Source organism: Arctopsyche grandis, chromosome 13, assembly GCF_051622035.1.
Source record: "Arctopsyche grandis isolate Sample6627 chromosome 13, ASM5162203v2, whole genome shotgun sequence".
Lineage (NCBI taxonomy): Eukaryota > Metazoa > Arthropoda > Insecta > Trichoptera > Hydropsychidae > Arctopsyche > Arctopsyche grandis.
The window spans coordinates 22,453,024-22,475,707 of NC_135367.1; the positions used below are offsets into that span (position 1 = coordinate 22,453,024).

The 22,684-nt window shown below is 37.5% G+C and overlaps 2 protein-coding genes across 2 annotated transcripts; one reads left to right on the plus strand and one right to left on the minus strand.

Moving 5' to 3' along the window:
• The first annotated feature begins 945 nt into the window (after positions 1 to 945).
• Rpt5 (26S proteasome regulatory subunit Rpt5) lies at positions 946 to 3,247 on the plus strand. Its single transcript, XM_077444068.1, has 4 exons — positions 946 to 1,665; positions 1,735 to 1,930; positions 2,258 to 2,585; positions 2,658 to 3,247. Exons 1-4 carry the CDS (start codon positions 1,111 to 1,113, stop codon positions 2,863 to 2,865), a joined length of 1,287 nt encoding a protein of 428 aa, XP_077300194.1. The 5' UTR covers positions 946 to 1,110; the 3' UTR covers positions 2,866 to 3,247.
• A 364-nt stretch (positions 3,248 to 3,611) lies between these two features.
• Positions 3,612 to 10,847, minus strand: Hrd3 (HMG-coA reductase degradation 3). Its single transcript, XM_077444051.1, has 14 exons — positions 10,748 to 10,847; positions 10,002 to 10,253; positions 9,759 to 9,928; positions 9,590 to 9,677; positions 9,258 to 9,481; positions 8,988 to 9,183; positions 6,765 to 6,919; positions 6,560 to 6,685; positions 6,261 to 6,489; positions 6,029 to 6,177; positions 5,793 to 5,958; positions 4,205 to 4,373; positions 3,925 to 4,129; positions 3,612 to 3,854 (listed from the first exon to the last, which is right to left on the minus strand). Exons 2-14 carry the CDS (start codon positions 10,246 to 10,248, stop codon positions 3,714 to 3,716), a joined length of 2,265 nt encoding a protein of 754 aa, XP_077300177.1. The 5' UTR covers positions 10,249 to 10,253; positions 10,748 to 10,847; the 3' UTR covers positions 3,612 to 3,713.
• Positions 10,848 to 22,684: the final 11,837 nt, after the last annotated feature.

The following is a 22,684-nucleotide window of genomic DNA, read 5'->3' on the forward strand; positions in this document are numbered from 1 at the left end:
CTCGGTTGATGCTTTATGCAAAAAAAAAAATGATTCACTATTGTCAACCATGTTTTTTTGCTCTCTTGTTGTGTACGGTAATCGGAAGGTCTATTTTTATTTAACGAGCACCAAGACAACACCAAAGTCTGATTATATCAATAGTAATTGTGTACATGCAGCATAAACATGTGTTTTTCACAGTGGCGTAGCGTGAATTCCAGGTACCCCCCGCAAAATATTTAAAGGCGCCCCCCCCCCCCTATATATTCATATTATTTCTTTACAGCAAAATAACTTTCCAAATTAATAAGTCATACCTTTTTTATGTATATTTTATGTATTGGACGATCAACAAGCAGTGCAAAATCTGTTTAAAGATAAAATAACTGATGGTGAATCTTTCTTAAAAACTTCCCACCTGTTAATTTTGAGAGAATCCTCAGCAAATAGGTTGAAAAATGGCACCGACGTTCAAAAGATGGAAAAAGAGGCAGTCTTCCAGCCCTATTGGCATAGATCAATTACATTTTCTGACCACAGTGTCATATTGGAGTCACCTGTGAAGACAATGTGGTATACTTGTGTATTAAACAAATAAACAAATATTAAACACAATGAGGATGAATTATAAATATAATAATGTATGCACATTATTATATTTTGACATACAATAAAACGAGATGCAAATAGATTGAAAGATAAGAAAGGTTTTAAAAAAATATATTACAAAGAAATTACAGAACAAATTAAAAAATCCGTGAAAAATGCGCGTCGCTTTGTGCCCCCCCCCCCGCATTGCGGAGTCTGCGGGTGCGGTAGCTACGCCAATGGTTTTTCACGTTTCAATTGATTTTAAATAATTTTATAAACTGTTGAAAAATTATATACGTTGATCATATAAATGATGATATTTTTATTGAATAAAATTGAAACACCACCATTAATATATACATTGCGTATTTTATATCGAACGATAGAAAATAGTTAATACAATTTTGTTGATTTCATGCATCATTGAAATGGCCGTGTAATTCATGAGTTGGGGCCACCATTAGATGACAAGTGCATTGCTAGTTTAGTAAGTTTACCGGGTAGTGATTGTCAAGTTGTGAATTAGGACTTGTCGAGATGGCAGGAACTCTGGAAGACCAGGCGATCTGGGAAGAGGGGGAGGAAGCCCTGGGCGAGGAAGTCCTCAGAATGCCCACGGACGAGATCGTCAGCCGCACCAGGCTTATGGACAATGAGATCCGCATCATGAAGTCGGAAGTGATGCGCATCTCGCACGAACTCCAAGCCCAGAACGACAAGATCAAAGAGAACGCCGAAAAAATCAAAGTAAACAAAACCCTCCCGTATCTAGTGTCCAACGTGATCGAACTCCTCGACGTGGACCCTCAAGAGGAGGAGGAGGACGGCGCAGTAGTAGACCTCGACTCGCAACGCAAAGGCAAATGTGCCGTCATCAAAACGTCCACCAGGCAAACTTACTTCCTACCGGTGATCGGCCTCGTCGACGCAGAGAAACTGAAACCGGGAGACCTCGTCGGAGTCAACAAAGACTCGTACCTCATCTTGGAAACCCTACCGGCCGAATACGACGCTCGCGTCAAGGCTATGGAAGTCGACGAGCGACCCACTGAAAAGTATTCAGACATCGGTGGACTCGACAAACAGATCCAGGTCATTGTCTTACCTTGCACAATACTGATATAATATTGAATGTTTCTAATAAGCCTTTGTACATTTTAGGAGCTGATCGAAGCCGTCGTATTGCCCATGACCCACAAAGAAAAGTTCGTCAATCTTGGGATTCATCCGCCCAAAGGTGTTTTATTATATGGACCACCCGGTACGGGAAAAACGCTTTTGGCCCGTGCTTGTGCTGCTCAGACGAAATCATCTTTCCTCAAATTGGCTGGACCACAACTAGTACAGATGTTCATCGGTGAGAACTCTGCTTCCAAATATGTTGGAATATTTATATAATTTTCAATGCTTAGAAGAGATGCTGATATTTTGACATTAAATTAAACTTCAAATTGAACAATAGTCAAAGCCAGACGTTCAGAGATCAAAGCCTCTTAGATTATTTTCCACATCAAAAAATTTCACTATACGAAAATATATGTAGATCAAACATTCATTAAGACATGATGGAACATAGCTTTTAGCTTCTGACGTACTTTTGTGCAATATTTTATTAATTTCAATAGCCTTTTTAGGGCAAAGCCATATAAAATTGTGATGATTACATTTTTATTGAATATTTCAGGTGACGGTGCAAAATTGGTGCGCGACGCATTCGCTCTAGCAAAAGAAAAGTCTCCAGCTATAATTTTCATTGACGAATTGGACGCCATCGGCACGAAGAGATTCGACTCGGAGAAAGCTGGAGACAGAGAGGTCCAAAGGACCATGTTAGAACTGCTCAACCAATTGGACGGATTCAGTTCGACGGCCGACATCAAAGTCATCGCAGCCACCAACAGAGTCGACATCCTCGATCCTGCCCTACTACGATCAGGTCGACTGGATAGAAAGATAGAATTTCCTCATCCCAACGAGGAAGCGAGAGCGCGAATCATGCAAATCCACTCCAGGTCAATATTTGAACAAAAACAACAACCAAATTTCATACAGAATTGTATTTATTTATTAATTTTTCATTGCAGGAAAATGAACGTCAGTCCCGATGTGAACTTTGAAGAGTTGTCCAGATCTACTGACGATTTCAACGGGGCCCAATGCAAAGCCGTCTGCGTAGAAGCTGGTATGATCGCTCTGAGGAGATCGGCGACTGCCGTAACTCACGAAGACTTCATGGATGCAATATTAGAAGTGCAAGCAAAGAAGAAGGCAAACCTGAGCTACTATGCGTAGTTTTTCTTTTATACGTTAACGTTAAGCTTTGATATATGCGTGAAAATTAATTAAGTAAAACAATATGGCTAAAAAGATAAAGAGGCAAACATACAGACGATTATTTTCGTCGCATAGCGTATTCGTCTGTGCGTTTGCCGCATAAAATATTGTAAAAATTAATTAAAACAGTCTGAATAACAATCGAACTCTCTTTTTTTTTAATTTTATTTAAAAAACAATTTATCGTTACAAATATTAAATCACTAAACTCCTTAAGAATACGATATTTCATACATGCTTTAATTTAACATTTACACTTTATACAATATTCTTGTTTCTTTTTTTTTCTTTACGTGTGAAAGTTTCAGCAAAATCATGAATAAAATAGTTATCATTTCGTAAACGTGTACTTTTTCATTCATATCATCGACGACTCGGCATCATTTGTAGCAGCGTTTAAATATACACATATACACATACATATATGGGACGAACCTTACTTTAATTTCATTAGTAATCATATAAAAAACCACATAAGACAAATTCAAATTACCAATATTGTAATACATTCATACATTACAGCAAACATGAACGCATCGACGATTTACACAACGTGTTCATGTGGCAAATGTGCACATTCGCCATAATGTATCGTGCAATTTCGAAGATACATCGCTGTGATAAAAATCGCCGCGTGAGAATCAAAAGCACATTTTTTTTTAAATTTAATATATATATATTATATAAATAATATTTTCTCTTTTACCTAACAAAGTATATACACATATGTACGCACTATAGAGACACAAATATTGTGTGCGACGAGTGCTGAGGAAATATTTACACGTATAGGAATTAGCTATGACTCAATTCGCCGGCTGTTGTACGCCTCTCGGCCGTCTGAAGTATATGACGGCTCCGAGTATTCCCGTCAGGATTGTGATCAAGTAGATGTCCCAATTCGTTAGGAAGGATTCGTCGATCGGGAACAGCATCGATATCGGATTCTACAATGTTTAAATCGATTAAGAAAACATATATCAATTGAAACAGTAAACAATCGCCGTATTCTCTTACTTCTTGGAACGATTCTAGGTTGAAGACGATCATGAGTTTGAGCAGTGCTAAGGCGACCGGAACCTTGGCGTCTGGACTTGTCTCGGCTGCAAGATCGTAGCACCGCTTAGCTAGATGGACGTCGCGTCTCATGCCCAATCCCTGCTCGTGCATGTAACCCAGATTGAACATTGCTTGTGCGTTGTGTTGCTGTTCAGACGCTAACCTGTAATTGGCCATCACTCTAATCGAGACACATTCAACGTTATACGAGTATATGTATGAGAAACGGAATGGAGACCTGTAATGGCTGGCGGCAGTTTCGTAGTCGACGGGAGTTCCCAATCCGTAGTAATGATAGTCTCCTAGTTTTACTTGAGCTGGAGAGTAACCCTGGGCTGCCGATCGACTCCAGTAGGTCAACGCTCGGACGTAGTCTTCAGGCGGGCCACTGAATAATGTCACTTCACCTGTTTAAAAATAGTTATATTACATTATAATTGTTTGTATGTGTACGGGGAGGGGTTTCTTTACATTTCCCACTTTTTTTCTGATTACAAATACAACTCTTTAGGAACTGTAGGAAAATAAAAAGCTTAAAGAATCCTCTCCCTGCACAAACTTTCCCCTTATGAAGCAGAGACAAAGGTAAGAGGAAGGAAAGGTGCTAGTATTTAAGAAACAGGAGCAAAGGAAATCCCATACACTAAAAATGGATGATCAATTCACCTATATTCATACATATGTATAGTTGGTCTTATAACACGAATTCTAACAAGCTCAGAATCTGTCTATTGAAAGTTAATAGAAATGACAGCTATTTACTTATATTATTAACGATAAATATATGCCTTGTTAATTTATTCCAAATATTTGTTACAATCCAAGTAGGCATTTTGTTTGTTAATACAAGAACCAATCTGGCCAATTATTGGTAAGAACATACTTAAAAGTGCAGCACGGCACGCCTAGGTAGGCTCCAGTTGTGATAGACGTGTCTAAATGTCAATGCTAATTCGTGCGATATTATTATTTCGACAAGGATAAAATATCACCGAAAACACTCCAGGGGGTGAGTTTTACCAAGATTAGGCGCGCTAGGGGTTTTTTTTTGCAATTGCAAAACTATTTAAAAAAAAATCCACGTGTCTGCACTTTTATAGTGTACCCAAGAAGAATAAAAATTGACAAAAGAACTAGTTTTTTCGGTTCGGTGATTACTCTGTAGAAAGCGATCTCGCGCACGTCACTAAAGTCTCGATCACGAAACATCTGGCACCCAAAAACTCCATCAATCGCAAAAGTTCCACGCGAAATATTGTACTAACGAGAACTCGAGTGCCAGATATTCCGTATTCGCGATTTTTGTGACAACGATTGTCGGGCGCGCGATCGCAATGTGCGAAATAATCCATTTACCAGTTTTTTCATGAACAAACTATTACGTATATGTAAGTTTAAAGAGTTCTCAATCCTATAATATCCTCTATGTATGCTTACATTGGATGGCAATATTTTTAATCTTAACGGAAACGGGAATTACAGCAACATTTTAATATGGTTTCCATAGGATCTCCCTTATAAATACTTGACGTTTTGACATATCGAAGGTTTTGACCACTTAAAAGTTTCATGCGACAACTGGTGAGCATATTTGAAGATAGCTTTGACTGTTGGCACTTAGACTTAAGCCAATAGTTAAGTGTTATAACAAACTAGTACCACATTCATGAACACTTGGACCATAACACATAACATACATGGAAAATCAGTTTATCTTGTGACTTTCTATACACTCTTTCGGACATATGTATGTAGAAAAATTGGAATAACCCTAGTTTTTCCAGGACATTGTGAAACAAAAGGCATCGATTTATAACAATACATACCTCTATCGAGCAAACACGCTGCGTTGCTTTGAGCAATCTCATATCCCAATTGAGCCATAATAGCAAACTGCACGAACGCCTTGTTCTTCTCAAACTGTCTATACTCATGGAAAGCCAGCATGAGCTGCTCACCCCATTTACCGCGCTCGGCAACAGTCTTGAAGAACTAAAAGCAAAACAACCATGAGAATCGCCCAAAATCTAATATAATAAAATAGAAACAAACACAAACACACCTCAACCGCTGTCGGACAAGAGCGCAACACACCCAAACCTTCAGCGTGCATCTGCCCCAGATGATAGATGGCGAGCACATGGTTCGACTGCGAAGCCAGATAGTAATACTTATTAGCCATTTTGAAATCTCGCCTGACTCCAATGCCACCTTATAACAATATAAAAACAAAACTACATTATAAAACCAAAATCATACTCTCGTACAGTATATAACATAACATAACCTATTACCAAAGTACATATTGCCCAATTGCAACTGTCCGTCTACCCAGCCCTGATCGGCAGCCAATTTAAAATACTTCAAAGCTTGATTGGTGTCCTTGTGTACTCCTCGACCGTGCAAATACATCAAACCGAGCCCTGACTGCCCGACTGGATTGTTCAACTCGGCAGCTTTCTTGAAGTACTTCAAAGCGGTTTCATTATCAGCTTTGACAGAATCGCTTCCTTCTAAATAAATCTAAACACAAATCATATTAAAAAAAAAACGAGATTTGTCGAATTAATTTGTATGTGAAAGCTATATGTACTTTTCCGAGGTACGCCATAGCTTCGGCGTTTCCAGCATCGGCAGCTTGTTGAAAGTATTTCATAGCTTTTTGTATGTCTAATGGAACGCCTCGAACGCCTTGATAGTGCAACTGTCCAAGACCCACCTAAAATAAATATAAACATGTGTAATGATTCGATTTCAATCGTTTTTTACATATGAAATAACAAAAATATAATAATCACTTGAGTGGGTATATCTCCTTTCTCAGCCAACAGACGATAGTATTCGATTAAATCGCTGTATAGAGTGTATGTATTGACTCCGGAATTTTCATGTTCGTCAAGAATCCTTACTCGCTGTATGGCCGCACCGCCGCTCAACGATACCTCATTGGCCACTGTTGATAACGCAAATATTGAAAATATTGTAACGTGGGAACATCAGAGTGAATATCCACCGTCTAAGTGGATTCGTGGGTGATCAATGGAGATCTTGGATTAAGCTAACAGGACTCAGTAATTGCCCGAATAAAGGATACGCTGGAATTCTCACAGAACAATAGACTCACCAGTAGTGCACGGAAAAGGCTACGTCTATTCATGCTATACAGCAGCGCACGTCCAGACAAATTTTGGCCATGTGCAAGACAAGTTCGGCCTGCATATACATACATTACAGAGCGCGACGATATGGCGCAATATCGCTACTATGGCATCAAATCGTGTGCGAATATTTCCACAGTAGCTGGAGAAAACCGGTTTTGCTTGATACATCTACTGCTGTATAATATGAACAGATTTTGTCGGCTACTGCTAAATACACACTATGGAACATATGAATGTGTCCATATAGAACAGTGGTTCTTAGCCTGGGTTCGGTCCAGGGGGTCAGTCTCAGGGGTTCGGCGGAAATTCAGCAGAGCCAGGTTCAACAGCAACTGTTCAGAACAACAACGCTCTCAAAATTTTTGTCACAAATGGAAACGTACCGTTATTGCTAAGAAAGCTCTGACGATTTTCATACCGTTTGTTACTACATACATATCTTTGCGAGCAATCCTTTTCGAGGATGCTGGACATAGAAACGAAGAAAAGGAACAGACTTTGTTGCGAAAATGACACTTGCCAAGGTGAAGCCGCGCATTTCTGAACTGGTCTCTGAAAGGCAACAGCAGAAGCCACACTGATTTGCAGTAAATATTCATTATTATGTTTTTGTGTGAAAATCATGTTTTAATAGTTTTGTTCTTTGAACACAGATACCTACATATGTTTGGAATTTGAAAAAATCATATTTTATTTTTCCAATTAAGAAGGGTTCGGTGAATGCGCATATGAAACTGGTGGGGTTCAGTACCTCCAATAAGGTTAAGAGCCACTGATATAGAATGTACCAAAGTATACTTTTCGTACTGCTGTTTACATGTAGTTGCAGGTCTTTGCTGTGCCAGCATGAACAGGCCTTTTACGGTGAAGCGGTTGGTTGACAAATCATAAAAAAATGGAAAAACGCTCATATACAATTTTATTAGTTTTTCTAATTGATGAAAATTGAATGGATACTTTTATAAAAGTAGGAATTAATCGAATGTAATTTTGGCAGAAAAGGTATGTAAATTTATTTAAATGAGCAGTCAACAATACAAAATAAACTCATTTTGCGCGCTAAAGTCCCGTGCGCTTAAGTCTGGGTTATACTGTGCGCTTATATCCCACGCGCTAACGTCAGAGTGCCACAAAATAATAATAGTGCCGTAATGATTTTATTAATTTGAATATTGTACAAAAAGGCCTATTGTTTTTTGAATGTGTGATTTTTTTACAAGGCTCTTTTTAGTTTATTTAAGTCCGAGTAACAGATTATTTCATTGTAAAAATATAATTATTCACAAATCTCCATAAAAACATGCTCTATGCGGCATGACTAAGAATATAGAATCATTCACATTTGACGTATGTATGTATAAAAAAAGATAAATATATTCCAACTAGCGTTTTAGGTCATTCATATTCGAAAACAATTTAGTAAATTATAACTCTACAAGCACAAATACACTGTCAACAATGTGCGCCAGTTGTAATACAACAGTTGAGTTTTGACACCTCTGATCATTAAGGTTATTACGAATGCTTTAGAATTCAATAATGCGTTAATATTTGCTAGGTTTTACAAATAAAGGCAACGAGTACTGTATTAAGATAACTCGAAGAAACTGATCAAAACAACAATGTGACTATTTAACTCAATTTACTAGTCGAGTGACGTTTTCACGAAAACTTCACCTTTCCAACCTACCTGGCACCAACTTATAATTGAACTGTATTTTCAGATGTAATATATTTTGAGCAGTTGGAACGTAATTCACCATATGAATCAACTTACTAGGATTAGACGGAATATATTCCAACTATTCAAAATATATTACAACTGGAAGATACTAGGAAGTATGCAAAATTCATTCTCACCTTTAGTGGCAACCTTTCTATAAAAGTACAAGGCCTTATCACACGCCGAAGGTACCGTAACTCCAGCCCAATATCTATACCCGAGAGCCATCTGCGCCCACGTACTATTAGCCAGAGCTCCCATAGTCAAATGTATCAAAGCTCTGGGCTGTGAAACGTTCACGCCGATTCCAGCGGCGTACATCAAACCTAAGCCCTGTATATACGAAAAAATTAACCAAGTTATAGCCGGTCAATAATATAAATAATGTACCTAAGTATATTATTTACCGTGTGAGCCTCTCCATTTCCGGTGGCAGCTAAATTTTCAAAAACTTCTCTAGCATCATCAATGTTCTGATCTATCTGACTGCCGAAGAGTTTGGCCCAGGCGAGTATAATCTTAGCGCCTTTGTGCCCCATCTCGGCGGCTTTATTCATCAATTTATATCCCAAGTGTTTATTGCCTTGACTTTTGTTCAATTGGGTCATACCCAACGTGTAAATACTTTCACCTAGAATTTGTTATTATTAATATAAATATTTATAAACCCATTTATTTTCATTTTTTATATATATGTATATATATATATATATATATATATATATATGTAATGAATTACTTTCAATCTCTTCTATTGATGGCTCAACATAAGGCTCTTCAGGAAGAGATAGTAATAATTTCAACATTTCTTCTGGATCTTCCGACTCCTATATATATATAAATTAAAAAATTATAACGTAAAATTGACAAATTTAATTTAAAAAAATCATATGATACAATCATCTTACATCCGAATCGGAATCTAAAGCGGAATCATGACCGAGAAGCATTAAAGTCTTCATCCATTTGCGCACTTTTTCAAAAACTTCTACTTGATCTTCACTGTCATCGTCGGAAATATCTTTTTCGCTCGATTCTGAATCGTCTTTGTCCGAATCTCCAGCTTTCATAATACGAACTGAAAATAAAATAAAATTCATCGGTTACAATCATACAACCAGTCTTCAACACACAATGCATAGATATTATACCGGTTTCGTCGAATGTAGGCGAATTTCCGATGTCTCGCAGCCGAGATACGAAGCTCCTTTCCCTTTTGACGATATCATCAATGCTATCCGATTTATGATCGTTGAAATCGACCGGAACTTTGCTACCCTCACCGTCCGAGTCTTCTTCGCCTTTATCCTTTTTGGACGAGCTCACGGGCCCCGACACGTCTCCGAAAACGAGGGTGATCAGCGCCAACGAGACGATCACACGTAATTGATATCTCATTTTGTCTGAAATCACACATAGAAAAAATTTAACATTAAAACTATCAATATATGCCATCGATTTATATACATATAAAATTTATTTGATATAGAAGGAAACCTAACGATATAAAATTATCAATTTTTTAAATTCAAATTGAAGAGCCAACTACTCGTACACATGCCTCATATTCATTGATTGCATGATTGAACAAAACGATATATTTACATAGAGAAAGTCATTTTAATCACAAAGACACGTTTGACATACTTTTGCGTTGTCAAAATAACAATATCGACCACCAAGTATATATGAAAAAAAAAACAATATCGGCATTAAAATGTATGTGATTTGATAAATCACTGCACAATATTGTCATGTAAAATATTCATCCCGAGATAAGTACAGTTATTGTGATCAAATCGACAAATGAAACGATTGTCATCAGCGGCGTTTGCCGAGGTGGTGAAGCTATGGAGACGATTTGGGACGAGTGTCGAATGTAAATGAAGGAGTGTACCATAATAGTGGTCGTGTTGGTGAGCTGGTGCGCAACCCGGCTGTCAGTGGTAGCGCTACGATTACCAATAGTGTTGCCAACTGCAACACGTCATGTCAATGCTCACATCGCACGTCGCAAAACGGCACATGCGCACCATAAGCTCGAACGGTACATCAATTATTTTTCAGTTTAAATTGCATTTCAACCGTCTGAAGAGTGTCAATTTTATCTCAATTGGTGATTCTTTACTATTTTGATAGAATTAAATTCCATATTGTCAAAAGTGGATTTATGTACTTCGATAGGGACCTGAGGCGTTTCAAATCGCTGGAGACCCCTATATATAGGTTTATGCAAATACACAGGTTCGGTGATAACTAATCACAAAGCACTGGTCACAAAGTCTGGCAGCCGAAAAGTTCATCATACTAACGAGAACTTGAGTGCCAAATATTGCGTATTCGCGATTTTAATGGCAAAAATTGTCTTTGTGACTGTAGGCATATAGTACAACTGAAATGATCTCATCAGATCACTGCGACACATATCTAGGAAAGTCATAAACGCATGGCACACGCTCGCCTCGTCAAAAGGTCGACACGTGTTTCTATACACGTATCTGGGAAACAAAGGAAGAACACACTGAACCCATGAAAACCACGAACTACGTCCAGGCGTATGAACCCATAAAACCACGCTCGCGAGTACCAAGAACAAAAGATGTGCACACGACACACTTCAACCCAAAACGTTTATAAAGCAACGCAGCAACCTCCACCGGCAGAGTGAGCCTCTGGAGTTCAAACAGATCACTTCTCCGAAGAAACCTCTTCGTACATACAATAACCATTGTACCAATTGAACGAAAATAAATGATCCTCTTTCAAACTACACAACACGTGTTTCGTTAGACCGGGAAACGGTCAACATACCTTCCCTGTCTTACATGACTAATAATTCAATTACCAAATACACAGGACCGAGTTTCAATCCTACCCTTCTTATCTATGTAATATATAATTTCGAAAGAGACTTATGTAATAAGTCTAAGTATGTATGTAAGTTTTTAAGTATGTTTGGTTGGGAACATGGAAAACAATTCAAAGTTTTGTAGGAATCCCGTCACACAAGCGGAAATCAACATATAAAAACAAATAATAAATAAACAAGCGTCAACACCCAAACCTCACTCTAAGAACGTAAACACTTGCAGGGTGCACAACCCCCCACCCCCCGGACGCGAGACGGTACACCCTAGGCTTGGGCATAGTAGTTCGCAACTGAGATCGCTCAGTTTAGTTCGCCGCTCCTAAACGAACTAGTTCGCTCTTCTAGTTCGTCAGCTCCCAGATCGAATCAGTGAAAGGCAGATCGTTCGCTTGTTCGTTCGCGTGATCTTTCGCTCGCAGATCGTTCGCTCATTTTGGGTCGATGACAGAATAACACATGACGCAAAAAAGAAAACAAAAATAATCAAATTTTTTATATTTTTTTTAGAAATAATCAACAATTATATTACTTTTAGGTACTGGTTAGTTCTTATAAAAAATATCACTTACACTTATAAAGTTGTTACCTAACAATTAAACATAATGACTTGTTTGAGTGAGATCGTATGTAAAAAAAAAATGAAATAGAAAAAAAATATTACATATTACTATGTAAAAATATCAATTTGGACACTTTATTCGATGAAAATAGTGTTCTACGTTCATTAAGGACTTGACCTTAAAGTATATTACAGAAATTAATTAATTGTTATTATACATTAGAAATTACCTGATAACAACAGTGTCTTATTATTTTAAAATTTATTTAACGTTCGGTTAACATCACTCTCGCTCATTCGGTCACGAACTAATGAACTTAGTCTTGTGTAGTTCGCGAACGAGCAAGATCGTAATGAATAAATTCGGTGATGGTTAGGTAAGGTTGAGTTAGGTTTGGTGCGGTAAGCACGTTTTGTGAATAACTAACAATCTCGAATTCTTTGATTTCGGTGATAGTTAGGTGAGGTTGGGTAAGGTTTGGTGCGGTTAGCACGTTTTGTGTATATTTTTGCAATGTCGAATTCTTTGATTTCGGTGAAGGTTAGGTAAGGTTGGGTTAGGTTTGGTGCGGTTAGCACGATTTGTGAATTACTTACAATCTCGAATTCTTTTATTTCGGTGATGGTTGGGTTAGGTTGGTTTAGGTTGAGTGAGGGTATCGAGTTCTTTGTATATTTTTGCAATGTCGAATTCTTTGATTTCGGTGATGGTTAGTTTAGGTTGGATTAGGTTTGGTGCGGTTAGCACGATTTGTGAATAACTTACAATCTCGAATTCTTTGATTTCGGTGATGGTTGGGTAAGGTTAGTTTAGGTTGAGTGAGGGTATCGAATTCTTTGTATATTTTTGCAATGTCGAATTCTTTGAATTCGGTGATGGTTAGGTTAGGTTGGGTTAGGTTTGGTGCGGTTAGCACGATTTGTGAATAATTTACAATCTCGAATTCTTTGATTTCGGTGATGGTTGGGTTAGGTTGTGTTAGGTTTAGTGAGGGTAGCGAGTTCTTTGTATATTTTTGCAATGTCGAATTCTTTGATTTCGGTGATGGTTTGGTTATGTTGGGTTAGGTTTGGTGCGGTAAGCACGTTAAGTGAATAAATTACAATCTCGAATTCTTTGAGTTCGTTGATGTTTAGGTAAGGTTGGGTTAGGTTTGGTGCGGTTAGCACGATTTCTGATTAGCTAACAATCTAAAATTCTTTGATTTCGGTGATGGTTAGGTTAGGTTGGGTTAGGTTTGGTGAGATAAGCGAGTTTTTTGTATATTTTTGCAATGTCGAATTCTCTGATTTCGGTGATGGTGTGGTTAGGTTGGGTTAGGTTTAATGAGGTTAGCGAGTTTTTTGTATATAATTGCAATGTCGAATTCTCTGATTTCAGTGATAGTAAGGTTAGGTTGGGTTAGGTTTGGTGAGGTAACCACCTTTTGTGTATAATTATGCAATGTCGAATTCTTTGATTTCGGAGATGGTTAGGTTAGGTTGAGCTAGGTTTGGTGAGATTAGCGAGTTTTTTGTATATTTTTGCGATGTCGAATTCTTTGATTTCGGTGATGGTTAGGTTAGGTTGGGCTAGGTTAAGTGAAGGTAGCGAGTTCTTTGTATATTTTTGCAATGTCGAATTCATTGATTTCGGAGATGGTTAAATTGAGTTGGTTTGGTTTTGGTGAGTTAAGCGAGTTTTTTGTATATTTATGCAATGTCGAATTCTTTGATTTCGGTGATGGTAAGGTTAGGTTGGGTTAGGTTTGGTTCGGTTAGCAAGTTTTTTGTATATTTTTGCAATGTCGAATTATTTATAGTCGTTGATGGTTAGGTAAGGTTGGGTTAGGTTTGGTGCGGTTAGCACGAATACTGAATAATTTACAATCTCGAATTCTTTGATTTCGGGGATGGTAAGGTTAGGTTGGGTTAGGTTTGGTCAGATAAACACCTTTTGTGTATATTTTTGCAATGTCGAACTCTTTGATTTCGGTGATGGTTAGGTTAGGTTAAGTTATGTTTGGTGAGGTAATCACCTTTTGTGTATACTGAATAATTTTCAATCTCGAATTCTTTGATTTCGGTGATAGTTAGGTTAAGTTAAGTTATGTTTGGTGAGGTAATCACCTTTTGTGTATATTTTTGCAATGTCGAATTCTTTGATTTTGGTGATGGTTTGGTTAGGTTGGGTTAGTTTTGGTGAGATAAGCGAGTTTTTTGTATATTTTTGCGATGTCGAATTTTTTGATTTCGGTGATGGTTAGGTAAGGTTGAGTTAGGTTTAATACGGTTAGCACGATTTGTGAATAACTAACAATCTCAAATTCTTTGATTTCGGTGATGGTTAGGTAAGGTTGGGTTAGGTTTAGTGAGGTTAGCGAGTTCTTTGTATATTTTTGCAAAGTCGAATTCTTTGATTTCGGAGATGGTTAAATTGAGTTGGTTTGGTTTTGGTGAGTTAAGCGAGTTTTTTGTATATTTATGCAATGTCGAATTCTTTGATTTCGGTGATGGTTAGGTTAGGTTAAGTTAGGTTTGGTGTGGTAAGCACGTTTAGTAAATCATTTTCAATCTCGAATTCTTTGATTTCGGTGATAGTTAGGTAAGGTTGGGTTAGGTTTGGTGAGGTTAAGGAGTTTTTTGTATATTTTTGCAATGTCGAATTCTGTGATTTCGGTGATGGTATGGTTAGGTTGGGTTAGGTTTGTTGAGATTAGCCAGTTTTTTGTATATTTTTGGGATGTCGAATTCTTTGATTTCGGTGATGGTTAGGTTAGGTTGGGTTAGGTTTAGTGCGGTTAGCACGTTTAGTGAATTATTTACAATCTCGAATTCTTTGATTTCTTTGAAAGTTAGGTTAGGTTGGGTTAGGTTTGGTGAGGTAACCACCTTTTTGTGTATATTTTTGCAATGTCAAATTCATTGATTTCGGTGATGGTATGGTTAGGTTGGGTTAGGTTTGGTGAAATAAGCGAGTTTTTTGTATATTTTTGCGATGTCGAATTCTTTGATTTCGGTGATGGTTAGGTTAGGTTGGGTTAGGTTAAGTGAGGGTAGCGAGTTTTTTGTATATTTTTGCAATGTCGAATTCTTTGATTTCGGTGATGGTTAGGTAAGGTTGGGTTAGGTTTGTTGCGGTTAGCACGTTAAGTGAATAATTTACAATCTCGAATTCTTTGATTTCGGTGATAGTTAGGTTAGGTTGGGTTAGGTTTGGTGAGGTTTGCGGGTTTTTTGTATATTTTTACAATGTCGAATTCTTTGATTTCGGAGATGGTTAGGTTAGGTTGGGTTAGGTTTGGTGAGGTTACCACCTTTTGTGTATATTTTTGCAATGTCGAATACTTTGATTTCGGTGATGGTTAGGTAAGGTTAGGTTAGGTTTGTTGCGGTTAGCACGTTTAGTGAATAATTTACAATCTCGAATTCTTTGATTTCGGTGATAGTTAGGTTAGGTTGGGCTAGGTTTGGTGAGGTTACCACCTTTTGTGTATATTTTTGCAATGACGAATTCTTCGGTTTCGGAGATGGTTAGGTTAGATTCGGTTAGGTTTGGTGCGGTTAGCACGATTTGTGAATAACTTACAATCTTGAATTCTTTAATTTCGGTGATGGTTAGGTTAGGTTGGGTTAGGTTTGGTGAGGTTACCACCTTTTGTGTATATTTTTGCAATGTCGAATTCTTCGATTTCGGAGATGGTTAGGTTAGATTGGGTTAGCTTTGGTGCGGTTAGCACGTTAAGTGAATAATTTACAATCTCGAATTCTTTGTTTTCGGTGATAGTTAGGTTAGGTTGAGTTAGGTTTGGTGAGGTTTGCAGGTTTTTAGTATATTTTTGCAATGTCGAATTCTTTGATTTCGGAGATGCTTAGGTTAGGTTGGGTTAGGTTTGGTGAGGTTACCACCTTTTGTGTATATTTTTGCAATGTCGAATTCTTCGATTTCGGAGATGGTTAGGTTAGATTGGGTAAGGTTTGGTGCGGTTAGCACGTTTAGTAAATAATTTACAATCTCGAATTATTTGTTTTCGGTGATAGTTAGGTTAGGTTGGGTTAGGTTTGGTGAGGTTTGCAGGTTTTTTGTATATTTTTGCAATGTCGAATTCTTTGATTTCGGAGATGGTTAGGTTAGGTTGGGTTAGGTTTGGTGAGGTAACCACCTTTTGTGTATATTTTTGCAATGTCGAATTCTTCGATTTCGGAGATGGTTAGGTTAGATTAAGTTAGGTTTGGTGCGGTTAGCACGTTTAGTGAATAATTTACAATCTCGAATTCTTTGATTTCGGTGATAGTTAGGTTAGGTTGGGTTAGGTTTGGTGAGGTTTGCAGGTTTTTTGTATATTTTTGCAATGTCGAATTCTTTGATTTCGGAGATGGTTAGGTTAGGTTGGGTTAGGTTTGGTGAGGTAACCACCTTTTGTGTATATTTTTGCAATGTCGAATTCTTCGATTTCGGAGATGGTTAGGTTAGATTGGGTTAGGTTTGGTGCGGTTAGCACGTTTAGTGAATAATTTACAATCTCGAATTCTTTGTTTTCGGTGATAGTTAGGTTAGGTTGGGTTAGGTTTAGTGAGGTTAGCGAGTTTTTTGTATATTTTTGCAATGTCGAATTCATTGATTTCGGTGATGGTTAGGTAAAGTTGGGTTAGGTTTGTTGCGGTTAGCACGTTAAGTGAATAATTTACAATCTCGAATTCTTTGATTTCGGTGATAGTTAGGTTAGGTTGGGTTAGGTTTGGTGAGGTTTGCAGGTTTTTTGTATATTTTTACAATGTCGAATTCTTTGATTTCGGAGATGGTTAGGTTAGGTTGGGTTAGGTTTGGTGAGGTTACCACCTTTTGTGTATATTTTTGCAATGTCGAATACTTTGATTTCGGTGATGGTTAGGTTAGGTTAGGTTAGGTTTGTTGCGGTTAGCACGTTTAGTGAATAATTTACAATCTCGAATTCTTTGATTTCGGTGATAGTTAGGTTAGGTTGGGCTAGGTTTGGTGAGGTTACCACCTTTTGTGTATATTTTTGCAATGACGAATTCTTCGGTTTCGGAGATGGTTAGGTTAGATTCGGTTAGGTTTGGTGCGGTTAGCACGATTTGTGAATAACTTACAATCTTGAATTCTTTAATTTCGGTGATGGTTAGGTTAGGTTGGGTTAGGTTAAGTGAGGGTAGCGAGTTCGTTGTATATTTTTGCAATGTCGAATTCTTTGATTTCGGAGATGGTTAGGCTAGGTTGGGTTAGGTTTGGTGAGGTTACAACCTTTTGTGTATATTTTTGCAATGTCGAATTCTTCGATTTCGGAGATGGTTAGGTTAGATTGGGTTAGGTTTGGTGCGGTTAGCACGTTTAGTGAATAATTTACAATCTCGAATTCTTTGTTTTCGGTGATAGTTAGGTTAGGTTGAGTAAGGTTTGGTGAGGTTTGCAGGTTTTTAGTATATTTTTGCAATGTCGAATTCTTTGATTTCGGAGATGCTTAGGTTAGGTTGGGTTAGGTTTGGTGCGGTTAGCCCGTTTAGTGAATAATTTACAATCTCGAATTATTTGTTTTCGGTGATAGTTAGGTTAGGTTGGGTTAGGTTTGGTGAGGTTTGCAGGTTTTTAGTATATTTTTGCAATGTCGAATTCTTTGATTTTGGAGATGGTTAGGTTAGTTTGGGTTAGGTTTAGTGAGGTTACCACCTTTTGTGTATATTTTTGCAATGTCGAATTCTTCGATTTCGGAGATGGTTAGGTTAGATTGGGTTAGGTTTGGTGCGGTTAGCACGTTTAGTAAATAATTTACAATCTCGAATTATTTGTTTTCGGTGATAGTTAGGTTAGGTTGGGTTAGGTTTGGTGAGGTTTGCAGGTTTTTTGTATATTTTTGCAATGTCGAATTCTTTGATTTCGGAGATGGTTAGGTTAGGTTGGGTTAGGTTTGGTGAAGTTACCACCTTTTGTGTATATTTTTGCAATGTCGAATTCTTTGATTTCGGTGATAGTTAGGTTAGGTTGGGTTAGGTTTGGTGCGGTAAGCACGTTTAGTGAATAATTTACAATCTCGAATTAAGCACCTTTTGTGTATATTTTTGCAATGTCGAATTCTTTGATTTCGGTGATGGTTAGGTTAGGTTGGGTAAGGTTTGGTGCGGTAAGCACGTTTAGTGAATAATTAACAATCTCGAAGTAAGCACCTTTTGTGTATATTTTTGCAATGTCGAATTCTTTGATTTCGTTGATGGTTCGTTTAGGATGGGTTAGGTTTGGTGAGATAAGCGAGTTTTTTGTATATTTTTGCAATGTCGAATTCTTTGTTTTCGGTGATGGTGAGGTTAGGTTGGGTTAGTTTTGGTGAGGTAAGCGAGTTTTTCGTATATTTACGCATTGCCGAATTCTTTGATTTCGGTGATGGTTTGGTAAGGATGGGTTAGGTTTGGTGCGGTTAGCACGTTTAGTGAATAATTTACAATCTCGAATTCTTTGATTTCGGTGATAGTAAGGTTAGGTTAGGTTAGGTTTGGTGAGATTAGCGAGTTTTTTGTATAATTTTGCAATGTCGAATTTTTTGAGTTCGGTGATAGTTAAGTTAGGTTGGGTTACGTTTGTTGAGGTAAGCACCTTTTGTGTATAATTTTGCAATGTCGAATTCTTTGATTTCGGTGATAGTTAGGTTAGGTTGGGTTAGGTTTGGTGCGGTAAGCACGTTTAGTGAATAATTTACAATCTCGAATTAAGCACCTTTTGTGTATATTTTTGCAATGTCGAATTCTTTGATTTCGGTGATGGTTAGGTTAGGTTGGGTAAGGTTTGGTGCGGTAAGCACGTTTAGTGAATAATTAACAATCTCGAAGTAAGCACCTTTTGTGTATATTTTTGCAATGTCGAATTCTTTGATTTCGTTGATGGTTCGTTTAGGATGGGTTAGGTTTGGTGAGATAAGCGAGTTTTTTGTATATTTTTGCAATGTCGAATTCTTTGTTTTCGGTGATGGTGAGGTTAGGTTGGGTTAGTTTTGGTGAGGTAAGCGAGTTTTTCGTATATTTACGCATTGCCGAATTCTTTGATTTCGGTGATGGTTTGGTAAGGATGGGTTAGGTTTGGTGCGGTTAGCACGTTTAGTGAATAATTTACAATCTCGAATTCTTTGATTTCGGTGATAGTAAGGTTAGGTTAGGTTAGGTTTGGTGAGATTAGCGAGTTTTTTGTATAATTTTGCAATGTCGAATTTTTTGAGTTCGGTGATAGTTAAGTTAGGTTGGGTTACGTTTGTTGAGGTAAGCACCTTTTGTGTATAATTTTGCAATGTCGAATTCTTTGATTTCGGTGATAGTTAGGTTAGGTTGGGTTAGGTTTGGTGCGGTAAGCACGTTTAGTGAATAATTTACAATCTCGAATTAAGCACCTTTTGTGTATATTTTTGCAATGTCGAATTCTTTGATTTCGGTGATGGTTAGGTTAGGTTGGGTAAGGTTTGGTGCGGTAAGCACGTTTAGTGAATAATTAACAATCTCGAAGTAAGCACCTTTTGTGTATATTTTTGCAATGTCGAATTCTTTGATTTCGTTGATGGTTCGTTTAGGATGGGTTAGGTTTGGTGAGATAAGCGAGTTTTTTGTATATTTTTGCAATGTCGAATTCTTTGTTTTCGGTGATGGTGAGGTTAGGTTGGGTTAGTTTTGGTGAGGTAAGCGAGTTTTTCGTATATTTACGCATTGTCGAAATCATTGATTTCGGTGATGGTTTGGTAAGAATGGGTTAGGTTTGGTAAGGTTAGCGAGTTTTTTGTATATTTTTGCAATGTCGAATTCTTTGATTTCGGTGATGGTTAGGTTAGGTTGGGTAAGGTTTAGTGAGGGTAGCGAGCTCTTTGTATATTTTTGCAATGATGAATTCTTTGATTTCGGAGATGATAAGGTTGAGTTGGGTTAGTTTTGGTGAGGTAAGCGAGTTTTGTGTATATTTTTTCAATGTCGAATTCTTAAATTTCGGTGATGGAATGGTTAGATTGGGTTAGGTTTGGTGAGATAAGCAAGTTTTTTGTATAATTTTGCAAAGTCGAATTCTTTGAGTTCGGTGATAGTTAAGTTAGGTTGGGTTACGTTTGTTGAGGTAAGCACCTTTTGTGTATAATTTTGCAATGTCAAATTCTTTGATTTCGGTGATAGTTAGGTTAGGTTGGGTTAGGTTTGGTGCGGTAAGCACGTTTAGTGAATAATTAACAATCTCGAAGTAAGCACCTTTTGTGTATATTTTTGCAATGTCGAATTCTTTGATTTCGTTGATGGTTCGTTTAGGATGGGTTAGGTTTGGTGAGATAAGCGAGTTTTTTGTATATTTTTGCAATGTCGAATTCTTTGATTTCGGAGATGGTTAGGTTAGGTTGGGTTAGGTTTGGTGAGGTAACCACCTTTTGTGTATATTTTTGCAATGTCGAATTCTTCGATTTCGGAGATGGTTAGGTTAGATTGGGTTAGGTTTGGTGCGGTTAGCACGTTTAGTGAATAATTTACAATCTCGAATTCTTTGATTTCGGTGATAGTTAGGTTAGGTTGGGATAGGTTTGGTGAGGTTTGCAGGTTTTTTGTATATTTTTGCAATGTCGAATTCTTTGATTTCGGAGATGGTTAGGTTAGTTTGGGTTAGGTTTGGTGAGGTTACCACCTTTTGTGTATATTTTTGCAATGTCGAATTCTTCGATTTCGGAGATGGTTAGGTTAGATTGGGTTAGGTTTGGTGCGGTTAGCACGTTTAGTAAATAATTTACAATCCCGAATTATTTGTTTTCGGTGATAGTTAGGTTAGGTTGGGTTAGGTTTGGTGAGGTTTGCAGGTTTTTTGTATATTTTTGCAATGTCGAATTCTTTGATTTCGGAGATGGTTAGGTTAGGTTGGGTTAGGTTTGGTGAGGTTACAACCTTTTGTGTATATCTTTGCAATGTCGAATTCTTCGATTTCGGAGATGGTTAGGTTAGATTGGGTTAGGTTTGGTGCGGTTAGCACGTTTAGTGAATAATTTACAATCTCGAATTCTTTGTTTTCGGTGATAGTTAGGTTAGGTTTAGTTAGGTTTGGTGAGGTTTGCAGGTTTTTAGTATATTTTTGCAATGTCGAATTCTTTGATTTCGGAGATGCTTAGGTTAGGTTGGGTTAGGTTTGGTGCGGTTAGCACGTTTAGTGAATAATTTACAATCTCGAATTATTTGTTTTCGGTGATAGTTAGGTTAGGTTGGGTTAGGTTTGGTGAGGTTTGCAGGTTTTTAGTATATTTTTGCAATGTCGAATTCTTTGATTTTGGAGATGGTTAGGTTAGTTTGGGTTAAGTTTGGTGAGGTTACCACCTTTTGTGTATATTTTTGCAATGTCGAATTCTTCGATTTCGGAGATGGTTAGGTTAGATTGGGTTAGGTTTGGTGCGGTTAGCACGTTTAGTAAATAATTTACAATCTCGAATTATTTGTTTTCGGTGATAGTTAGGTTAGGTTGGGTTAGGTTTGGTGAGGTTTGCAGGTTTTTTGTATATTTTTGCAATGTCGAATTCTTTGATTTCGGAGATGGTTAGGTTAGGTTGGGTTAGGTTTGGTGAGGTTACCACCTTTTGTGTATATTTTTGCAATGTCGAATTCTTTGATTTCGGTGATAGTTAGGTTAGGTTGGGTTAGATTTGGTGCGGTAAGCACGTTTAGTGAATAATTAACAATCTCGAAGTAAGCACCTTTTGTGTATATTTTTGCAATGTCGAATTCTTTGATTTCGGTGATGGTTAGGTTAGGTTGGGTAAGGTTTGGTGCGGTAAGCACGTTTAGTGAATAATTAACAATCTCGAAGTAAGCACCTTTTGTGTATATTTTTGCAATGTCGAATTCTTTGATTTCGTTGATGGTTCGTTTAGGATGGGTTAGGTTTGGTGAGATAAGCGAGTTTTTTGTATATTTTTGCAATGTCGAATTCTTTGTTTTCGGTGATGGTGAGGTTAGGTTGGGTTAGTTTTGGTGAGGTAAGCGAGTTTTTCGTATATTTACGCATTGCCGAATTCTTTGATTTCGGTGATGGTTTGGTAAGGATGGGTTAGGTTTGGTGCGGTTAGCACGTTAAGTGAATAATTTACAATCTCGAATTCTTTGATTTCGGTGATAGTAAGGTTAGGTTAGGTTAGGTTTGGTGAGATTAGCGAGTTTTTTGTATAATTTTGCAATGTCGAATTTTTTGAGTTCGGTGATAGTTAAGTTAGGTTGGGTTACGTTTGTTGAGGTAAGCACCTTTTGTGTATAATTTTGCAATGTCGAATTCTTTGATTTCGGTGATAGTTAGGTTAGGTTGGGTTAGGTTTGGTGCGGTAAGCACGTTTAGTGAATAATTTACAATCTCGAATTAAGCACCTTTTGTGTATATTTTTGCAATGTCGAATTCTTTGATTTCGGTGATGGTTAGGTTAGGTTGGGTT

Excerpts from the sequence above, each read along its gene's own strand:
- Rpt5 (XM_077444068.1), top strand. The coding sequence starts at position 1,111 with ATGGCAGGAACTCTGGAAGACCAGGCGATCTGGGAAGAGGGGGAGGAA. Across the intron at positions 1,666-1,734 it reads GACTCGACAAACAGATCCAG|GAGCTGATCGAAGCCGTCGT; the intron begins GTCATTGTCTTA and ends TGTACATTTTAG. Across the intron at positions 1,931-2,257 it reads ACTAGTACAGATGTTCATCG|GTGACGGTGCAAAATTGGTG; the intron begins GTGAGAACTCTG and ends TGAATATTTCAG.
- Hrd3 (XM_077444051.1), bottom strand. The coding sequence starts at position 10,248 with ATGAGATATCAATTACGTGTGATCGTCTCGTTGGCGCTGATCACCCTC. Across the intron at positions 9,482-9,589 it reads ATCAATAGAAGAGATTGAAA|GTGAAAGTATTTACACGTTG; the intron begins GTAATTCATTAC and ends AACAAATTCTAG. Across the intron at positions 6,178-6,260 it reads ATTGGGCAATATGTACTTTG|GTGGCATTGGAGTCAGGCGA; the intron begins GTAATAGGTTAT and ends TATTGTTATAAG.